The sequence below is a fragment of the Drosophila sulfurigaster genome, chromosome 2R (genome assembly GCF_023558435.1).
Source record: "Drosophila sulfurigaster albostrigata strain 15112-1811.04 chromosome 2R, ASM2355843v2, whole genome shotgun sequence".
Classification (NCBI taxonomy): domain Eukaryota; kingdom Metazoa; phylum Arthropoda; class Insecta; order Diptera; family Drosophilidae; genus Drosophila; species Drosophila sulfurigaster.
The window spans coordinates 29,841,178-29,862,418 of NC_084882.1; the positions used below are offsets into that span (position 1 = coordinate 29,841,178).

The 21,241-nt window shown below is 39.6% G+C and overlaps 1 protein-coding gene across 6 annotated transcripts in view; it reads left to right on the top strand.

Moving 5' to 3' along the window:
- The window catches only part of LOC133839644 (uncharacterized), a 109,678-nt gene that overhangs the window by 37,708 nt on the left and 50,729 nt on the right, over positions 1 to 21,241 (top strand). For 5 of the 6 annotated variants that reach the window (XM_062271272.1, XM_062271273.1, XM_062271275.1 and 2 more), the window contains exon 2: positions 9,076 to 9,592. The exons of the other annotated variant lie outside the window; for it this stretch is intronic. In XM_062271272.1, the coding sequence (XP_062127256.1) occupies positions 9,343 to 9,592 (250 nt within the window). In that variant the 5' untranslated portion in view covers positions 9,076 to 9,342. The remainder of the gene's footprint in view (positions 1 to 9,075; positions 9,593 to 21,241) is intronic. 6 annotated transcript variants of the gene reach the window in all.

Sequence of the window (21,241 nt, forward strand, 5' to 3'; positions counted from 1 at the left end):
GTTATTCGCCATTTTGACAGTTGCACTCAATGTCATTTATTCGATTTTCATGTGATTAGTGTTTTGCCACCATGAACTGTCTAACTTGTCTTGTGTTGCCTGCAACAAAACGAATAACGAAACGAAACCGAATGGAGCAAACAGAACACAGAAACAAAACCAAATAAAATAAAAGTGAAGCAGAAACCAAATAAAGGAAATCAAAACAAAAATTCAAAGCTCAGCAAGTCAGATTTTCCATTTGTGTGACTCTCTTGTCAGTTGTCATTTTCTATGAATACATTAGATACACCTCAGTCGAGTGTGTGTGTATGTGTGGGTGTGTGTGTGAGTGTGTGCTTCTGGTAGAGAGCTGCACCATCAGTTTTATTTGACTTATGCCGCAGAAGCAGCAGCAGTTGTTGGAGCTGAAGCAAAAGCTGAAGCTTTCTCCCCCCGTTTCGTATTACACGCTTCAATGTTTTTGTAAAATGTGTAAATGAACTCACAATAAGAAACTCCCCTTCACACACACACACATGCAGACTAGAGACCCACATGAACAATGCATATAAACAATGACAGGCCATAAAATATGTATGTGGACACTCCCAAAATACAAGCTGAAGCCACACACTTCAGCTTCAACTACGCCTTGTTTGCTCTTGCTCAGACTGCTCTGATTGTTGATGTAAATGTCAAAATAAATAATAAATACAATTTCGCATTAGCCTGGCTGTCTGCCAAAAGTTGTACTCGCTGTACTGTATTATTTGATGTGTTTTAATATGGCCTTAATGTAATTGAATATCCATTTAATGCGCGCACATAATGAGAACAAAGCCCAGTGCATTTCCATAATGCCATCGACAAGTGTGCTCTCGGTTATATGCTTGTGCTTAATTGGGGGGCTCTAGCGTGTTAATTGATAGCCCAATTAATAGTGGATCTGCCTGTTAGTCACTTAATTAATTGATCAATGCAATTTTTGTCGCATCAAGTTGTTGAGCATCAATTCAACATTCAAGTGTGCTTTAATTATTCGAACACAAACATACACATACATTCGTTCATTCATTCATTTATTCAGTCTGTTAGCAGGAGAGTCTATCGTTTAGACATGAGCATAAATTCCTCTACTCGTCTGCTCGCATTCAGCTATCCATCTTGCTGGTCGAGTCATGCTTCTTGGGGGCAGCTCCATTCAATAGTGCACTCATTTATTCATACGTGCGCTTATTGCAATGTTCATTGGTTTATATTCATTATGGCAATGGCACTCGTTGCGTTCGGACAGCGCACGAACGGAAGTAGGAGAAAGAACAGGAGCAACTGCTCTTCGCATGCTGTTGCTTTTTTGTTGTGTGAGCGTGCGTCCAATACGTTCGATAATCCAATAAATATTTATGAAGCACTTTATTGGAACAACACCGAATTACTTTATACATACCTCCATATGCACATGTACTTACTATACTACATACATATGTATGTATGTATGTATGTATGCGAGCAACTCGTGTCAAGACGAAATTGCACAACAACAAATAAAATGGAAAGAAATGTGCCTCGCATATCGCTCATACGCACCGTCGCTTTGATGCGGTCAGTCTGGTCAGAGAATTTTTCCGTTTTCCTTGTTATACCCGCTACCCATAGGGTAGAAGGGTATTATAACTTTGTGCCGGCAGGAAATGTATGTAACAGGTAGAAGGAGGCATCTCCGACCCTATAAAGTATATATATTCTTGATCAGCGTCAACAGCCGAGACGATATAGCCATGTCCGTCTGTCCGTCCGTCCGTCTGTCCGTCTGTCCGTCTGTCCGTATGAACACCTAGATCTCAGAGACTATAAGAGATAGAGCTATAATTTTTTTTCGACAGCATTTGTTATGTTTGCACGCAGATCAAGTTTGTTTCAAATTTTTGCCACGCCCATTTCCGCCCCAGCAAATCAAAAAAATCGAATAACAAGCATAATTTTAAAGCTAGGGTTACGAATTTTGGTATATACGGTAATAACTATAGTAGTTATGATCTCTGAAAATTTGGCTGCGATCAGAAAAAAATTGTGGAAGTTATTAAAGAAATACTTTTGTATGCAAAAACGCCTACTTACTAGGGGTCTGAGTTGCTTTGGCTGACAATCTGGTATATTGTGCCGTCTATGGTATATTTTGAATGCGGCACTATATCGATATACCACATATACCATTTGGTATATTTTTAGTATTTTTGCAGTATATTTGGTATATTTTGAAAATAATACCGCAAAATATATTGCTTTTATTCAAAATGGGTAGCTCACAGTCGAGTACACTGACTGTAGCTTTCTACTTGTTTTTTATTAATAATTTTAAGCGCTGTCTGCCTGCCAGAAGCCGTCAGCCATCAGTGATGGCCATTGTGTGCTGTTTAAATTATAAACGAAGTGATTGTCTAGCAAACTGCTGCAGTTTGTTGACCCAATTAGCTGACAAATGGCCAAAGCCTTAAACACCTGAACTGTCCACTGTCTAACAGGCAAAACTGCTGCAGCTAAAACAGGACTATCTACTCACACATATCAGTGCACAATTTACATTATTAATGTTGGGTCAGTGTTGAAATGGAATCGTAGTTAGATAGAGAACTGAAGTTGGAGTTGGAGTCGAAGTTGTGGTTATTTACGAGCCTATCAACCCTTCGAGCCAACGTCACCACCTACCCAAAATGTGCTGCCAGAGAGACAGAGAGCACATAATCATCGATTTATGGCCATCAACATGTGTGTGTTTGTACACGAGCTTGTGTTTGTTAACCGAAATAGAGATATCAATGCTAATTGGTTGGAGGAATGGGAAGGTTAAGGATTCAGTTCAGTTTATACTTGCATTAAATCAAATTACTTTTATGCGGACAATCAAAAAAATTAAAGCACATTCGTGTTTAATGTGCAATTATTGAACGAGTGGCGCGACTAACAAACAATAACTGTGTGTTAACCAATTGTAAACACAAATAATGAATGGCAACAAAAAATAAAATGTAAAATCAATGCAGTTGCAAATACTATTAAACAACAACGAGCGAACAGAGACAGAAATATAGAGAGAGTGAGAGAGAGAGTGCAACAATAACTGAAAAATATGATTGATGGACAATGGTTTTGGAGGGGTGTTGCACAGTGAGTCGTGCTCATGGCGCAGGACTACAAATTATTGACCAAATTTTGCATGCAGACATACCGCAAAAATGAGTACAAGAGCAGACAATTGTCGGTTTTTGGGAGGGTGACATGGTGTGGAAATGGTTTTGCAAATGGGTAGCAAAATGCATAACTGGGTCAATTTGACATGTCGTTGTCGCAGCAAACTCCTGACGTCTGCCATTCTGCCCCGGCCAACGGGGCGTATGAATGTCAATGCATAAAATTTATACTGAAATGTTTGCAACGATTTTTCTTTTTTCGGGGCAGACAAATAAATTGCAAGGCATGCAATAAGACGAGCCAAATGTGTGTCTAAGTGCCGTCTGACTGCGATTGCAACTGTATGTGTATGTGTGTGAGTGTGCATTGTGCTTGTGTACAAATAAAATTGTACACGAAATTGACTTTCTAAGCATATATACGAAGTATGTGTGTATGTTTGTAGCTCGCTTCACTCTGCAACCCTAAAACGAAACATGACTTTGAGTAACGTTGCTGCTGCATGTAAATGGGCGCCACGCCGCCATGCCACACGTTTCCCAGTAATCATCCATTATCCTAATGCCGACCATGTGCATGGACAGTACAATCCCCTTTCCTCTTCTCTCCCATCTCTTGGGTCTCCAGAGAGTGTGCATGAGTGTGTGTGTATGTGTGTGTGGCTGGTCGATTGGATTATGCTCGAGATTGTCCTGACCTGTGTACGCTTGGCTGTTGCGACCTGTTCTCTGTTTGCCCTGCTGCGACATTTATTAATGATGCGACCGACCGAAACTCGTTGCATACTTTCAGGGGCAGGCAAGAGCCCAAAAAAAAAAACAACAGAGAAACGAAACAAATACGATTTGCGTAATCGCAACTTGGAAATCATATTAATTGGCCACAATGCCTCTTTGGCATTTACTTCGGATCAATAATGAAAAGTTCAAACTGCTTGTAATGCCAAAAGGTTATCTGTATATCGTTACCATCGAGTGCTTCTCTCCCCCGCTCCACGCAATTAAAAATGTTTATTTAGTTCAAGAATCGATCGATGATGTTGTACGTCATATACTCCGAGGAGGTTCAGTCAGCTGCAGCTATTCACATACGCATATGGAATGAGACTGCGGCCTGTCTCTCTCTCGGCAATCGATACTCATAAATCGGGGCCATAAAATGGCAGCACACACACACACACACACTTTAAAAATAGCTGAAGAGTTTTTAAGTATCACCTGTGCGTGGGTCACCTTAAAAAAGAAAAACTTTCTGTGTCTCGCATAATAATTCAAAGAAAGCGTCGCGCATTTCATTGCATTAACTGCTGAAGCGACAGCTTAAAGATTTAGTATTCGCCCCGCAGCAGCAGACAATTGATTTATGCCGCAAAATGTTTAAGTGAGTGCCACACATTACGTATACGACAAGTGGAGACGAGTCGAGATGCGACACAATGATGCGACATCTGTTCTGTGGTTATTTGTATCAGAGTCTGGCTGGCTTTATAATTGTCATACGCTTACATGAGTATTTTTCATTTCCATTTTGGCTGCAGCAATAAGCAGCAGCTCAACTGCTGAGAAGCTGAGCGGAACTGAACTCAACTGAGCTGAGAGACTGGCATGTGTATGGCAGAGTTTGACAGCAGTCGGCCACGGCCATGGCCAGAAAGACAGCAGACAGCAGGCAGCAGAAGCAACAGCAGCAACAGAGAAAAGTAAAAGCAACAACAGCTACGTCGATCAAATGAGCTGGCTCATTCCAAATTTCAGAAACAATAAAACTCCTGTTTCATAATATATGAGACAGGGCTTTGCCGACCCCTTGACAGACAGCCAGAAAATTGTGTGCCAGTTACTGATTTTCCGCTTATACTTTTTTGCTGTTGCTGTTGCTTTTATTGTTGCCGTTGTTGTTATTGTTGTCAAAAGTAAGCAGAATTGTGTGCAATTTAAGCGGCAACTGTCTGACTGACTGACTGACTGACTTCCTCACTGACTGACTGACTGACAGACGTCGTTGGCAGCAGCGACTTCAACTCATTACCGTGCACCATTGTCAGCTGCTTCCCATGGTTTGTTCTTGCCACTGCGAGATTATTACAAATTCATTAGAGTTTTGCAAATGTAATTATGCGCTTTGCAAAGTGTTTGTCTGTGTGTGTGTTTGTTCCCTTAACTAGTCCAAAGTCAACAAACACAAACCAGGCAAACAGTCGCCCAGATTATGAGAGAGACAAACGCACAATTTCCAGATGCCGTTCAAACTTTCCACATAAAACGGCTTTGCATTAAACTCCAATAAAACTTACACAAAAAAGAAGAAAAATTCTGCAGTCAAAGTTAAATTCTGTCTAGTTAAATGCAAGATTAATTGTTGAATTAGACTTGAGATCAAAACACAGTCAAATCATTTTATAATTTTAAAATGTAAAATTTCCAAATATGAAAAGTGTGTCTTGAGTCAAGGCTGCATTGAAACTGAGATATACTGAATGCGGTATAATTCCCAAAAGGAATTGATTAGATATAACAAATATTGAATATTGAACCCGATTAAAGATCTTTTAGATGCTACATATATTCAAACTGCAGTATTAAAAGTTTTTGTATAATGAATTTCTTCATTATGAGTTACTTTGCATTTTTTATTGAATTGTTTAATACGCAGAACAATCTCAATCAATTATTCACCTTTTATAACCAGAATGTCATTAAAAGAAATTTCTAAAGCGATCAACATATATTAATTAGCAGTTAATTAGTTTATTGCGGCCCTTCTTATGCTTTTAAGTGCATAGTATTAATGTCAGTTAAGCAAACTTAAATTGCATTTGTCATGCAGAGACGAGACAACTGTCACTTGAGTCTCCCACAGAGAGGAGAATAAGGAACAGGAGTTGGATTCATGACGATGCAAATGCCGTCTGATGATATCTTTTTGTATGTAGACCACACTTAATTACATCAATGTCAGTGCAAGAGGCTAAGGCTGAGACTGAGACGGAGGCTTCAGCAGTTAAAGTTTGTTGTGCGCGTAATTTGTGAGGCCGTCACTCAACGCGGCTGCAACTTTTATGAGACGCTGACGGGCGCCTAATTAGATCTACATACTATATATATATATATGTATACTATATAGTCAAGCACCCACAGAGACACACAGCAGGTGGCAGTAGAGTCTATTATAGCTGACTTACTTGAGATTTCGACTACTCGAAATTATCTCACAAATGCATTTAGCTTGCGTACGCTATGTGGCATGTGGCATAGCTGACATGCAAGATGTTCGAGTGTGTGTGTGTGTGTGTGTGTGGCATTGAAGAGTTTGCTTTTGCTACTTGCTGTCTGCTGCTTGCTGCTTTCTTGGTGTCGGACTTTGTTGGCCAAAGAATTCCAATTTAAATCGAATTTGGGCCGGCATGTGAAAGGCATGCGGTTTGGCATTTAGTCTCTGCACCAGAAACTTGACCAAGTCAATACAACGTCAATGCAGTGCTAATTCTCCGACTGACACTGGCTGCATACAATTTGTGGTATATTTATTGGCTTGTTTGGCCACACACACATACACACATCGTATATAATATATATCGAAAGCAAGCACAGCTGCATGCTGAATTGTTGGCCTGTTAAGCTGACCAGGCTTAAAGTCTCTGACCATTGACATAGATATTTGCACATCTGCTGAGTTCACTGCTCAACCGAACCTTCCCTCTTCATCTCATATATAGTATAGTATTTTAATATGTTAAATTTGGAAAATTTTACCACATGGCAAAGGGGGCTGGCTGTTGGTCACGCATGGCGGCAGCTGTTCTGGCAATGACTTTCGGCCCAGTTGCTGCTGCTGCACAAAAACGTAACGTTAACTTATGCAACAACTTTCAACTTTAAATAAATAAATTTGCACACAGACAGAGCTCAGGTTTGCCACTGAGACTCTGCTTGCTGCACGTAACAATTTGTGAGGCAAATATGGCTTTATTTTAGTTTCAATTTTTACTTCGTTATTTTTTCATGTATGTACAAACACACAAATAGACAGAGCGAGACAGAGACAGAGAGGAGAGTAAGAGAGGAGTAAAGTGAGGAGGCTGTGTGTTTGTTTTAGAACGCGCTCAGTGTGCTTGTGTTGTCTTTGGCAGCTACGTCGTCCTCAACGTCCTTTTGCCGCCATTTTACGCTCGTTATGGCAACACTTTGGCTCAAAAGCAAACGACGCTGACAACGTGCACGCCTCAAACGGCCGACGCGCCACACAGCTACAAAAAAAACAAAAAAATGCTAAAGAAAATGAAGAAAAAACTACAAAAAAAAAAGAAAATGTTATTGCGTCGTGTGCGGCTCGTTATGTTCCATAAGGCAACACATACACACTGAGAGAGAGAGAGGCAGCAGCCTCGGCGAAAAAATCATTTCAAGCAGAAACAACAAGGGAAATGCACAAAACGCCTTCGCGCCTTGCAGTTTCCTTCCTCCTCCCAAGTCTCCCTCTCTCCCACTGTGCGAATGTGTGTGTGTGTGTGTCAGTGTGTTTGCCTACATTTCGCTTCGTTGACTGGCAACTTTCGTCGCCTGTGCACTCGCACCCGCTTGTGATTGACTGCAACATGTCTGTCTTCCACTCGCTCTCCTCTGCTTCTTCTCCTTGTTGTTGCCTCTACTTATTGTTGTTGTTGTTGTTTGGCAATAATTTTTTTTAACGCTCTGGCAAACGCATGCGGCGTTTGCCCGTTGTCTGTCGCCTGTTTGTTTACATGATTGTGCACAGAAGTGTTTACTTCTCCCCAGCTCTTTTCCCCTCAATCCGCCTGCTTTGCGAGTGCATTAGCGCTCAAGAGTTTAGAGGCGAGGCAAAGGAGGAGAAGTTGGAGTTTTGCATTTCCCTTTGAGCCAAATCACAGCAAATTATATTTTTATTGATTCTGTCAACATTTGCGCGCGCGATTTGCTCGATAAAAGCGCAGCAAAGTGAATTAATTTGACTGAGTTGCATATTGCGCATACGCCACGTTGCCCAGTTCCTGCTAGTTTCCAGCGTCGTTGTTGTTGTCACTTCTCAGTTGGGATTGCCCAGCCGATAGAGGAAACGGAATGAAAGGGAGAGCAACAATTTTAAAAGCTTGGCACAACGCAAAAACCGCAGAAAGTCGCGACAGCAGCAACTACAACATCAACAAACAGCAATAGCAACATCAACAACATCAACAACAGCAACAACAACAACAACCAACAAAGCCAACAACTTTTCGCATTCACTAAAACTTTTCAACATTTTCTTGTTAGTCATTGTTGTTGTTGTTGGCTGCATCGCCATAGACTCACTGAACAAATTGTAAATGAAAAAAACTTTTTTATGTTATTCAGTGTTTGCTGTGGGCGGCTCTTTCGTCATTTCCTGTCTCTCTCTCTCTCTCTGTCTCTTTTCTATGTGTGGTGTTGTTGTCGTTATTGCTGCATTATGTCTATTGTTGTCTATATAAGTTTTGTCGAAAGTAATTGTAAATACTGTTCCTAGTTCCACTGACTGCCTTCCTGCCTTTCTGCCTAGCTGTCTGTCTATCTTGCTGTCAATTTTTGTGGATTGTGCTTTTCATTTTCTACAAATTAGTCAATCCTGAAAGTCAACTTTAAGGCAACGACAAAAGAACTACTACTATGAAATATTCATGATTTTGAACTATTTCCAACTTTTTTATGTGCACTTGTTATGCATTTTTCGATCAACAAGGTAAAAATGCAGACAAGTGAAGCACACGTAATACAAAGTGCTTTTTATGTAAGACAGTGTAAGAATTAAAAACTACAGCATAGAGAAAATGAATGCAGCTCGGATTTAGATTAAGTCAACTTTGTAAGCAGCAGCAGCAACAACAAAAAAACAAAAACTTGCACATAATAGTAATAATAATAATAATAGCAGCAACAATGGCGACGCTGATAGCAGAAACAGAGCATTAAATGCACTCAACTATAAAGTGTGAAAGGGTTGTTGTTTCACAAGGCAACAAAATTAAAAGTATACAAAGCAAAAGCAAAGCGAAAGCGTGTTGACAGCAGTTTGTAGAATTATTAAAATCATCAACCTGACGACGACGAGGAGCACAACACCATCGCTCACCATCGCTCCACCACCAGCAGCACCACCGTCCAGGCGAAGAACAAAGCGCATCCCAACACAGCGAACATGACCCGATTTCGTATCAAAAATTTAAAAATCCTCTCCTGTTGCCTCAGCGTTTGGGTCACGCTCTTTGGCTCTGCCCTCCATTTGGCCCGCTGCAGTGAATTTCCCGAGCGCGAATGCTGCGACTTGACCACCACCTCAACGGTTGGTCCCTTACCCCTGCCGCCTCCGGCTCTGCCCACCGATAAATCATTATCGTCAGCGACAACGGCCTTGGAGACAGATCTAAATTTAACCATTGGACGATCGGGTAAGTAAGCGAACGGCTTTTGCAATAAAGTTGAAATGTACTCAAAAATATTAACAGTCCATAATGTATTAAATATGAGCAAACTCAATACAGATTACCTTAATTAGAACTACGAAAGATACATTAAATTATGAGACTAGATACCCCATTATTTAAACATTATGGTTAAAATGTGCCAAGAAAATTATACAAAGAAATACTAGAAAATACATCACAAGATATATTTGAACTGCCAAGATATACATCAAATAATAATTAAGGTATACCCAAAGTTATATTTGGTATAACAATATACCTATACATTCATGATATTCCAAAGATACACAAAAAATGGTACAAACAATTTCCTAATGTTATATTTGGTATAGAAATATAGTTTTAGATTTAATTTAAATGAAATAAATGAAAATTATAAAGAAATACTAAAAATATACCGAAAGCTGTATTTGGTATAACAATATAATTAATTTAAGATGTACCAAAGGTAGAAATACATATGTATATGTATGAAGAAATACTAAAAATATACCACAAGTTAAATTTGGTATAATGATATACTTTTCCCCATCGCAAAAATTTCTTATTTAATAATGTCCATTGTTATAACATTATCGTTCAAATATACTAACATAATTTACCGAATATACTAAGAAATATACCACAAGTTATATATTGTATATCTATGCCCTTATACGATCAAGACATACCATAAGTAAAAATATATCAGAATATACTAAAATTATACCAAAATTTATGTTTGGTGTAACAATATACTTCTACATTCAATATACATCAAAGGTACCAACATATAAGCAAAAGTTATACTTGGTATAGCGATGTACTTTTACCCTATTGTATGAATTTCTTATTTAATTATGCAAGGCCAATTTAGCATTCTATTTTTATTTACAATTACCACAACAACATCGATAATGTTAGCATAAAACGGATGAAGACGTGTGACCTTTAAACTAGATTAATTCACTTAAAGCAACCGCAAACACTTTTAACTATTGCCATTTCACTATTTGTGCGCTGGGCTCTAAATATAGCGCAGCTGCTAAATGAAGTCGACACATTATTGGCAAACAATATTTAACGCTTCGCTGGCTACACAAATACTCTCGCCCCACATATGGCAACTAGTATACTTATATGTATATAGTGTAGCATACTTATGTATCAGCTGGAAGAAGGAAGATAGCGGCAGCTGCCATCACTTCTGCTCCAATTAACACGATGACCTTTCAAGCCATCGACGACGCGGCTTAGCTGATTGTGGTGTTGGTATTGGTGTTGGTGTTTGGGTTTTCTGGTGAAGCCATCGACCTGTTTCAGCTCCTCAACTGGGATTGAGCGGGAAAGTGACAGCCAGCTCTGTACGTGGCACATGCCTCCCCGCTGCACTCCACCGCTGACCTCTAAGCCCCTGTCTGCATGTCTGTCTGCAATGGAGACGCTGAACTATTTGAAATGCAAAGCAAACGTCAGCTGTAAAACAATTTATATTCACTTTGAATTGAGGTTTTGTTTCGTATTTTATTGTGTGGCAACAGACACAGCAGAGAGAACAGAGAGAGAGAGAGAGAGAGAGGAGCAGAGCAAGGTGTGTGTTTGGAATAAGTTTGTTATCCTGCACGGCAACTCGACTTGTTTTAAATGTTTGCTGAGCGTTGCTACGTGCCGTAAACAGGAATAGCTATTGCAATTGCAGTCTGCAGTCTGAAGAATAGAGACAAGACAACATTTTTCCAATTGGCCACGGGGACAAAGTAAATAAACATGCCACTCCATTGAGTTTGTTGTTAAATATATGTGAGTATGTGTGTGTGTGAGTGTACTCTGCAATTGAAAATGGTTTGTTGCTTTCCATCATGCATTTGAAGAAGCAGTTAACGAGCTTTTCGTGTCCAAACTGACTACTGACTCCTGACTCTCTCGCTGCATTTAAAAGTTCACATTAAAAATAACCGATAATAACTGCCCATAACCAACTCTTTCCCTTCCACTTGTTTTGCATTGCAATTAAATTAATATTTACCCTTTACATCCAGCCCACAAAAAAGTATAAAAAAAACCGAAACTACTTTATCCATTCAAACTGTGAAAAAGTTTTGCTGCCAGTGAGTGCTGCAAAACTTTGGCAAATGAGTTGAGTGGTCGCTATTAATGGGGCTTTCATAGAATTTTCGTACAAATTTTAAATGTCAAATTAGCAACAAATTAAATATGCCAAAATGTAAATTGAATTAGCTCCTTCTTCTGCCAATCGTTGAAATGCTCGATACAAAAGAAAATGCGGGAGCAACAACCCCGCACACACACACATTACAAACACACACATACGTACGCAATCGCAGTAGCTGGCCCCTATAATTGAGTTTATTAAATAATCATAAATATCGATTCAATTCGATTTGATTGGATTCGTTTTGGTTTCGTTGCGATGCGATGTAAGAGAGAGAGAGAGCAACGTGACTTCACTATAAAAATGGCCAATTGTACATCAGAAATGCAAAATGCTTAAAACTTGTTCTGACAAGTATGCTACAAGTAAATGTGATTGATTGACTGGCTGATTGATTGATTGGGTCAGCGGCATATATAGAGACACAGAGACATATAGTAGACACAGACAGACAGCCAATTAAGTTGGCTGCTCAAATTAGTCATTAAATGGCACTAAAGCATCAACCTGAGAATGTGGCTAAGACTGTTTGCCAATTGCACTACAAAATCGATCGACAAAAAAAATAGAAAAAAACTGAAAAATCGTAAAAGAACAAACACACGCACACACACACACATAAAAAGTCGACCACTACTCCAATTACATTATACTCACACACACACACACATACATAGTGGAGGACATACATAACAATTTGCAATGAGGTTGACGTTGAGGGACATAAAAATTTCCGTATGCCTTTTCATCGACATCGACGGCAAAGTCTACGACATAGTACAACAACAACAAAGTCCGGCCAAGTCCTTGCCTTTCTCCTGTCACACAGCAACGTAGACGACGACGACGACGATGTTGAGTACGTCTTGCAGTTTATAGCATTTAGATTGAGTTTGCACACATCCTTCACACACACACAGGCACACAAGCTGCTTGAATTCGCTTTCGTATTCGACTTTGCCATCGACTTCAACTTCGCATTTGAATTGGAATTTTCTTTTAGTGGCCAAGCCAAAAAGGAAAGTAGTCCGCCCCTGCCTGACATATGTTCGTCGAGTTTTTTGTATGATTTTAATCAGAATAAAATTTTCATTTTACGTTATGTAAACTGTGTTCGTTGGTCAGGCCAAAAAAGGATGCGATCAAGTTATGTTTAATTTGGGTTTTTTTTCTTCTTATTCCTCATTTTTATGCCATCCGTTTTGCTATTTATCTGGGCATTATCAATTTTATTCACTCAAGTGCTTTACAATCATTGCATGGGCAATGCCAACGTTTAAATTGCATCAATTTTAAACTTAACAGACGTTGCACGTAGCACACACACGCACACACACACACATACAAGCACACACGCACACACACTCTTGGCGAACACACAATGCTCTTAAGTTATTCCACCTTAATTATATTGCAACACCCGATCCGGACACGACCCCACGACTTGCCACCACTCGACCGATGCGTTTCGAGTTCTGGCCTGCTGCCTTCTGCCCTCTGCCTGCTGCCTGCTGCTGCTGTGTACACAACGCGCACAGGTGCCAGAAGGTCCGTGTAACAACGATGTTTTATGTACTGCCCTATGGTCCGTTCGCGTACTGTGTGTGTGTGTGAGTGAATGTGTGTTTGTGTGTGCACATCTATGTGTGTGCGTGAATTAGTTATGAAGCCAAAGTCAAACTGGGTCAACGTTTCTTGTGCACTGCACTGGCAACTGCAACATTCGACTGTTGCCATATTTTTGTGCTGTGTGTGCCACAGCGTATGGCGCTGTTACATGTTATTGCGTATACGTGACGTTGCCCACGCATTAAATCCAGAATCGTGTCTCTGTGCTTGTGCGTTTATAGCTGTTAAAATTGTAATTAAATTCAATACGCAATTCACACAAGTAATGCAAATGCCTGCCACATTTATCTGAGAATAAAAACGAGGAAATACACAGATGCAAGTGGTTTGCTGCAAGTGCCACATCATGCTCAACCGTAATATTTCAATTTGTAGCACACACACTCGAGCCACATACTAGAAGAAGGCATCCAAGCAGAAGCGCTATGCACTTAACCTTCGACTGCTGGTTGATGCTGAAGCGAATCACATGGGCATGACCTTCATCAAAAAAGGTTTGAGGCAGGTTTGAGGCATAGAAAAAGAAAGAGAGAGAAAGATAGAGAGAGAGAGAGAGATAGAGACAGAGAGGGAGGACGACTTGTAACCCAAGCGTAACTCGTAACGGCAGCCGCTGCTGCTTTCTTGCAATGTTTGCCGTGCAAATTAAAAATTCAGCACAAGACAAAAAGCTGCTGGGATGGTGGCAATGACTGCCAAGAACAGCCATTGCCTTAGCTCAGAGTCAGACTCAGAGCTCAGTGCCAGAGCACCACGTGAATTGTGGGGCAACCGCTGCTTATGGGTCTCTAGCTGTCTCGATTTCACTTCAAATGAGAAAAAATGCGCAAAGCGAAGCGCGCAAAAAGTAAATTAAAATTGTGTGTGTTTATTTGCACAAAATTCCAGCACAAAAAGCACGAGTCGAAGGCAACAAAAAAACATACAAAAATAAGCAAAAAAGGAAAAGCTGCTGCCACACAGCAGGTGGCAGTCGCCTCTCCTTGAAAGTGCTTTAAAGTCAACTGACATTCAAATGGCTGAATGCTTTGGGTTTGGGTTTGGGTCTTGCCTTTAAATTTAACTCGGTGTCGACGTGTCAACGCTTAAAGTCAAGCTTGCTAATTAAGTGCCTTTTTTTCTTTGCCTCGTATCCATACGCATGCTGCCTCATTCTTTATTTTTGTTATATTTTTTGGGTTAAACACATACAAGGGCATAAAGAAGCTTGCCACAGATTTTCGTCTGCTGTGCGTCACATTAAGCGGGTTTAAAAGTGCTTTATGCGTACGTGTCGGAGCCGCTGTCTGTCTGTGTTTCTCTCTTTCTCTCTCTCTCTCTTGGCATGTGTGTGTGTGTGTGTGTGTGTCGTACAGCTCATGTTTTAAGTCCCGAGCTTAGCATCAATTTTTGAGGGATTTATGGTTTTTATTTGGCCACCAAAACACCAGCGCAACATTGTGCATGTGTGTGTGTGTGGCATCATTTTGTGGCAACATCTACAATCAGCACGCTTTCCGCTTTCCTAGGCATTTCGTTAGCTGCCGCAAAACTTCAACTCGTTGCACACACACACATTTCGTTTAATTAAAATAAAAAAAGAAAGGGCAACAATTTTGTATTTTAGGGAAATTATTTTACACTAAATAAATCGCGAGTTTCACCGGCAGCAACAACATTTTAAAGAGCTCACGCGGTATAAAATCGCATCATCTGTCAAAATTCACTTTTCATAGACCGACGTCAGGTTGTTACCCAGTTGTCCTGTCTGAGTGTCCTCGCAGTCCTGTCTGTATGTTTGGCATACATTTTTTTAACCCGCACGTAGTCGCAATTTTAATATAATGGCAAGCTAAGCATAGGCCGACACTGAAGCATATCAACGACCTACTAAAGCATCTTTATATAATTTCATGAGGCTGTCAACACACTCCCACACACACACACACACTCACGGAGACACAGACAGGACACCTGGCGATCGCATCGCGCACTTTGCATAAATTTGTTATGCATATAAAATTAAAAGCATATTTTGGGAGAGACTGACAAGAAGTTTATATTTGAGCATGCGATGCTGTTGATATTTGTAATTTGTACTTCTTTTAACTGGCTTCAAAAGCTACAAAGATACACAGAGAATGAAATGAGTGCGTGCTGCTCATATCTGGCAAACAAATGAGCAAAGTTTTTTGTCTTTTTGCGTATTTGATTTTTGTGTGCGCGAGTTCCCCGCAGGCCAGGCGACTGTCAAAAGTATCCATTTTCTTAGCTGGCGCAAAAAGTTCACTTCAAATGCCAGGCGAAAAATGTTTGTGAAATAAACAAAATGCAAAGAGAGGCCAACGGTGTTGATAGCTATTAACATGCGTGTGTCCTTTGGCCTATGGCAAAGAGAGTGTGTGTGTGAGAGTATATTATGAGTGTATGTGTGTGCTATTTAAATGAACTAACTCACACACACACACACAGACGAACACTCAGTGCTAGGCAACATTGACGGCAGGTGCTGAGGTTCAAATCAAAAAACATTAACGCGTTGCGTGCCGTTGCGAGGGTGTGTTCAGCTATCTGAGTGAGTGTGTGTGTGCGAGTCTGTGTGTGTGTTGCCATCAAGCAGCAACCGCAGTCAGCTACAGCATATGCAAATATTTCGCCGCAGCGCGACACACTCGACATTCATGTCGCCATCGCTTCACCGCTCGCCCGCCCGCGGCTTAAGTTTGCGTTTTTATTTAATTGCGGAAATTGCGGCATCGCGTTGCCTACACACACACACACACACACGCTTTGAGATATTGAGAGTGGGAATAGGGAGGGGGAAAGAGGGAAGAGGGAAGGGGAGCAACGACTGAGACAGTCAGACAGTCATTGAGGGCGAATTTTCCTTTATAATTTCTTTCATAAGGCAACGAAGCATTGTAACATATTTTTATGGCCTCACATTTTTCTGCTTTTATACGTTTTCGTGTGTCTCTCTCTCTCTCTCAGCAGCAGCTCTCCATCTCGCTTTCTAACTCTCGCACTTCTCTCTCACTTTCTCCTTTGCATGCGGCGGTTGGCCAAAAACATTCTTGGAATTCAAAAGCAAAAGCAAATATGAGTTTTGATACCATATAATATAATGTGTATGTATTTGAGTGTGTATATGTGTACGTGTGTGTGTGTGTGTGGGAGTATCTGTATGGGTAATTCGCGTAAATTGAGTCAAGTGCGTCGTGTGCTCGCCGTGCGTCCTTCGCTTGACAAACCAAACTAATTAGAAAGTCACTTTGGTTGCCGTTTCATGCGCTTTGCCCCATTCCCTGAAGCTGCAAAATCGTTGGGCATAAAATTAAAAAATTGTTGCGCTGCCAACTCTTGGCATGCCATTTTTTTCCCTCACTCTCTCACTCTTGTTTTTTTGATGAGCTGTGTCTGATGATATAAATAAAATTGTGTACCAACAACAACAACAACAAGGAGAAAAATGCAGACGACAATAAATAAAAAACCAAAAATTCCTAATCCAATTAATTATCTAAATTTTGTTCGTCTTTTGTTCTTTCTTTTGCAGGTAAGCGACCGCATTTTTTGTTTGCCAATTCCAATCGCATTCATTTCCCTGCGGGGTGGGTTTGTATGTACAATGTGTATGCAGTAATTTGTTATTTAATTTCTGAATCACCGGGTACATGGCGTATACGTAACCTGATTTCAATGAGCCTTTTATTGATTTCAATTAATTGCCAACGATTTGCGGCTCACACTCCGCACTCCACACAACTGCCAACGGTTAGCTGGTAACTGGTAAGTGGCAAGTGGCACAACAATGCGGATGTAAGTGTATTAGAGGCAAAGGACAAATGGCTCGCAATCAGCTTATGAGTGGCTTATGTGAACCGATGCCGAACATCGATACTCTAGCAGAGTTTTCGAGCTGTTTTCGTTGTTGTTGTTGCTGTTGCTGCTGCTGCTGTTGTAGCACAAGAGTTTTAATGTGTTTGCGCGTGCTCTTATCAAACCATTACGATCTAAATGACACTTTGACAGGAGCACGGCAGCAGGGGAAGCGCAAGAGGAGGGCAGAGAAGAAGGAGGCCAGGACGTTACCTGGCAGCTCGGTTTCGGGTTGTTCTCCTCTGGTTGCACGCAGTCGATGCCTGGCAGCGATAAGCGCAAGAAAAATCGAAGCAGCGCAGCCAAACATACACTCATACACCTACAGTCACACACATTTATACACCGTCAGTCGTGAGTCACGACACACGCCACTTAGCTGTTAATATTTAAAGTTGCAGGCTGTGTGGCAGCAGCAGCAGCAGTAGCAGCAGAGGAAGAGGAAGCAGAAGCAGCAACAGCAACAGAAGCTACACCATGCTGTGGCACACTCAAAACGGAAGCGGAAAGCTCTTCGCCTGCGGAAGTGTTTCGTGCGCGCAACTTTATATACATAAGTTGTTCTTGTTATTGCTGTTGTTGTTGTTGTTGCTGCTCTGCTGTGTGTTGCATTCTCGTTGCTGAATATTGCAAGGTTTCTTGTAATGACAAAGCAGCAACAAACCATACAACAACAACATCAGCAGCTACAATATCAGCAACCAAGCGAAGCACAATTCGTTTAAGCAGGCGACACTTGAGCACATTTTTATTGCCTGAGCCACTAACGAACCGTGCATAAGCAACTCCACAGTGGATCATCAGCCACTTACATTGGTCAGAATTTGCATTTAGTGTATGACTTAATTCTCAAAGCAAAACTTGTGGCAATTTAAGCTAATGATCTCCCTAAGAAGACAATCCAAAATTTCAAATATAACAATGATTAGTTTAATTTACACTAAAGAACAAAAGTTATTTCAATCAACAGGACTTTTGGATTCTTTAATGCAAACAATATATACAAACTCTTCGAGCCATACTCTTTTGAGTATGAAAATTCCATAATCTACTGATATACGAATTGTAGCTGTCAATTTTGACAGTCATTAAATATTAAAATAATTCAATCAATAACAAATCAATAAATAAGTCAATTCAATCAATCATTTTCTGACCATAAAAATTCAATAAACATTTAATTTTCAATTTATTATTTTATTTATGATAAGCAAGAGAAAAGTGATTTTATAGAATTTACCTACTCACATACATATGTAGTTTGCAAATAGTTTTTCGTAGTTTTCTCACCAGATTTAAAATTGTCTAATAAAATTCTTTAATGGCCATAAATATTAAACATTCTGCACAGGCAGATTTCAAAGTTATGCTATAAAGATTTAATAGCTTTTGACACTTTTAAGACCATACAAATTATATAGTTTCTATGGTGACAATCAAGCAAAAAGAATTTAGTTTGTCATATTAGTTATTATACTTTTTTGAATCAGCAACAACGGACATTAAAATAACTCATATAATGATTAAATAGTTGTTGATTCCTTTGATTTCCAAACCAAAAGTAGTTCAAAAAATGTATTAAAAAGTTTTTAATACTTTTGTGACCATACAAATAAGACTTTCATCTCAGGCAGCTTTAGAGATTAAACTATAATGGTTTAATAGCTTTTGATACTCTTATCTTCTTTATATACATATATATATACTATTGTTGATACTATTCATAGAATAAAGCTGGAATAAGCCTAGCACTCATTCTTTAAGGCATTTCATGTAATGATTTAACAGCGACTATAAAAAATAATTTGCAACCGCAGACTCACACAATGATTGAAAAGTTGTCGATGCTTTACTTACCATAAAAATTAAATAAACTCTTCTTAAAACATGAATGCCAAATGTTAAGAAATATTAAAAATATGCATCATATATGCTAAAGTTCAAATTCTCGCAATTATCTTACCTTCCTCGCCCACTGTGCTCGCAGGTGGCAAGCACTTTTGCTAGCGGAGCGAGTTTAGCGCGGCTCGCATTGCCCTTTAATGGCAAATCTGCAGAGTTAGCTGATAGTTTTCCATTGCTTTATTTTTGTGCTATTTTGCACAACGCTTGTTTGCTGTTGCCGTTGTTGTTGCTGTTGGTGTTGTTGATGCAGCTCGTTTCCAGCTTCATTTCCGCGCTATGCCAGTCGATGATTTTTGTTGACATCTTGTTGGCGCAGCATCCGCCTTCCGCTTGCTGCATGCCTCTCAGCCTCTTTGCCTCTTGCCACTTCGTGTGGCGCAATCAGCGCAGCTGCTTTGCATATTTTTACTCCAGTCGCGTGTCTCTGCAGATTGAAAAGCATTTTGCAATGTTATTTTGTATATTCTACTTCTTCGTTGCCTCTCTTCTATTTTCTATTTTCTATTTTTTTTGCAGTCATTTTTCGCCGTCATTGTCGTCTTTCTGGACCGTTTTCCGCTTGATATTTTGCCATTTTGCATGCATGCTCTTTGTGTTGACACATCGAAATAATCTATCTATATTCTCGAGCTCGAGATTGCAAAACCCAATTCTAAACACTGCACAACGTTCTAAGAAGAACTCACAGCGGATGAAATACAATATAAAAGAATAATTAATCACAATGAGGAAACGAAAACGAAAACAACAATTAACGATTTAATATGCATAATTTCGTGTATAGTGAGTGTGTGTATTTTATTGTGGTCAGTGTTAAGCCGTCTGTTAATTGAAGCGCACTTTTGAATTCACTGTGCAATTATTGACAAATTATATTTAAATTAATTCATTAAAATTCCAACAAAAAAGCACTCACCTTATATCAGAACTCAATGCTTCGACATGAAATGCAAACAACAGAAAAAATATATGCAAAAATAAGCGAATGCCAGTTAAGCAATTAAAATGTAGCGCAATTTAATTGCCAAATTGATAAATAAATATTTGGAATTGCAGACAGAGAGAGAGAGAGAGTGAAAATGAAAATCGAATGGCAATCTGACTATTTTGTGCAATTAAGCAACTGTAAGACTGGAAAATCTCTTTTGCCTGCCTGTTAAGCCGCATAATGTTTACAAGCTAATAAATGTCAACAGATTGCAAACGGCAACTTCAATTGCAATTGCAATTGCAACAGCAACAGCAATAGCAACTGACAGTTTCAATACTGACAGCAAAACGCAGACAACAAAACATTTTAACTGGTTTTGCATTTAGCATGCGGTCAATTTCGGTCAATTGGGCAGCTGGCCAAAAGGGCAATGACATGACTTCGAGTGCAAATTGTTTAATGATTCAGCTGCATTTGCATTAGAGAAAATGCACTTAATATTTAATGACGTTATCAAGGAGTAAACTGAAAGTAAAGCAATCTTAATGCTCTGCACTATATTTTAAATTAATAACTTAACTTCACTTATGAACTTTGAATACAATGTTTAATGACATTTAAATTAATTTAAGGCCATTAATTAACTGTGTTAAAATACAATCATTAAATAATTAAGCTGCAACTAAAGTTCGTGAGAAACTGAAAATGAAATTGAAAATCAATCTGTTTGGTTTTAAAGGTTTACACGGTTAACAGGAAATCGTCTTGAAATGAACTAGTTGTATGATGGTTGATACACACACTAACACACACCCACACACACAGATGTGCGTGATTCGTGTGAGTTTAATAACAATTCAGCTAAACCGGAAGCCGAAATAACAACTTCCTTTTGTGAAAATGTTCAACGGTTGGTCACATGCCACTCGTCCAGCTATTGACATGTGTGTGTGTGTAGGTTTGCTTTTTTATGATTGAGTGCGCATTGCAGTAGTAGTAGTAGTAGTATTGTTAGTGTGTGTCTATGTTGGTAATGAGCGGAATCGCATGTGTGCTTACGCACAAAACTGGCAAAAAATAAAACTCACACACACGTTCGCATTCACAAACATCTGCGTATGAAATTAAAATGTCATAA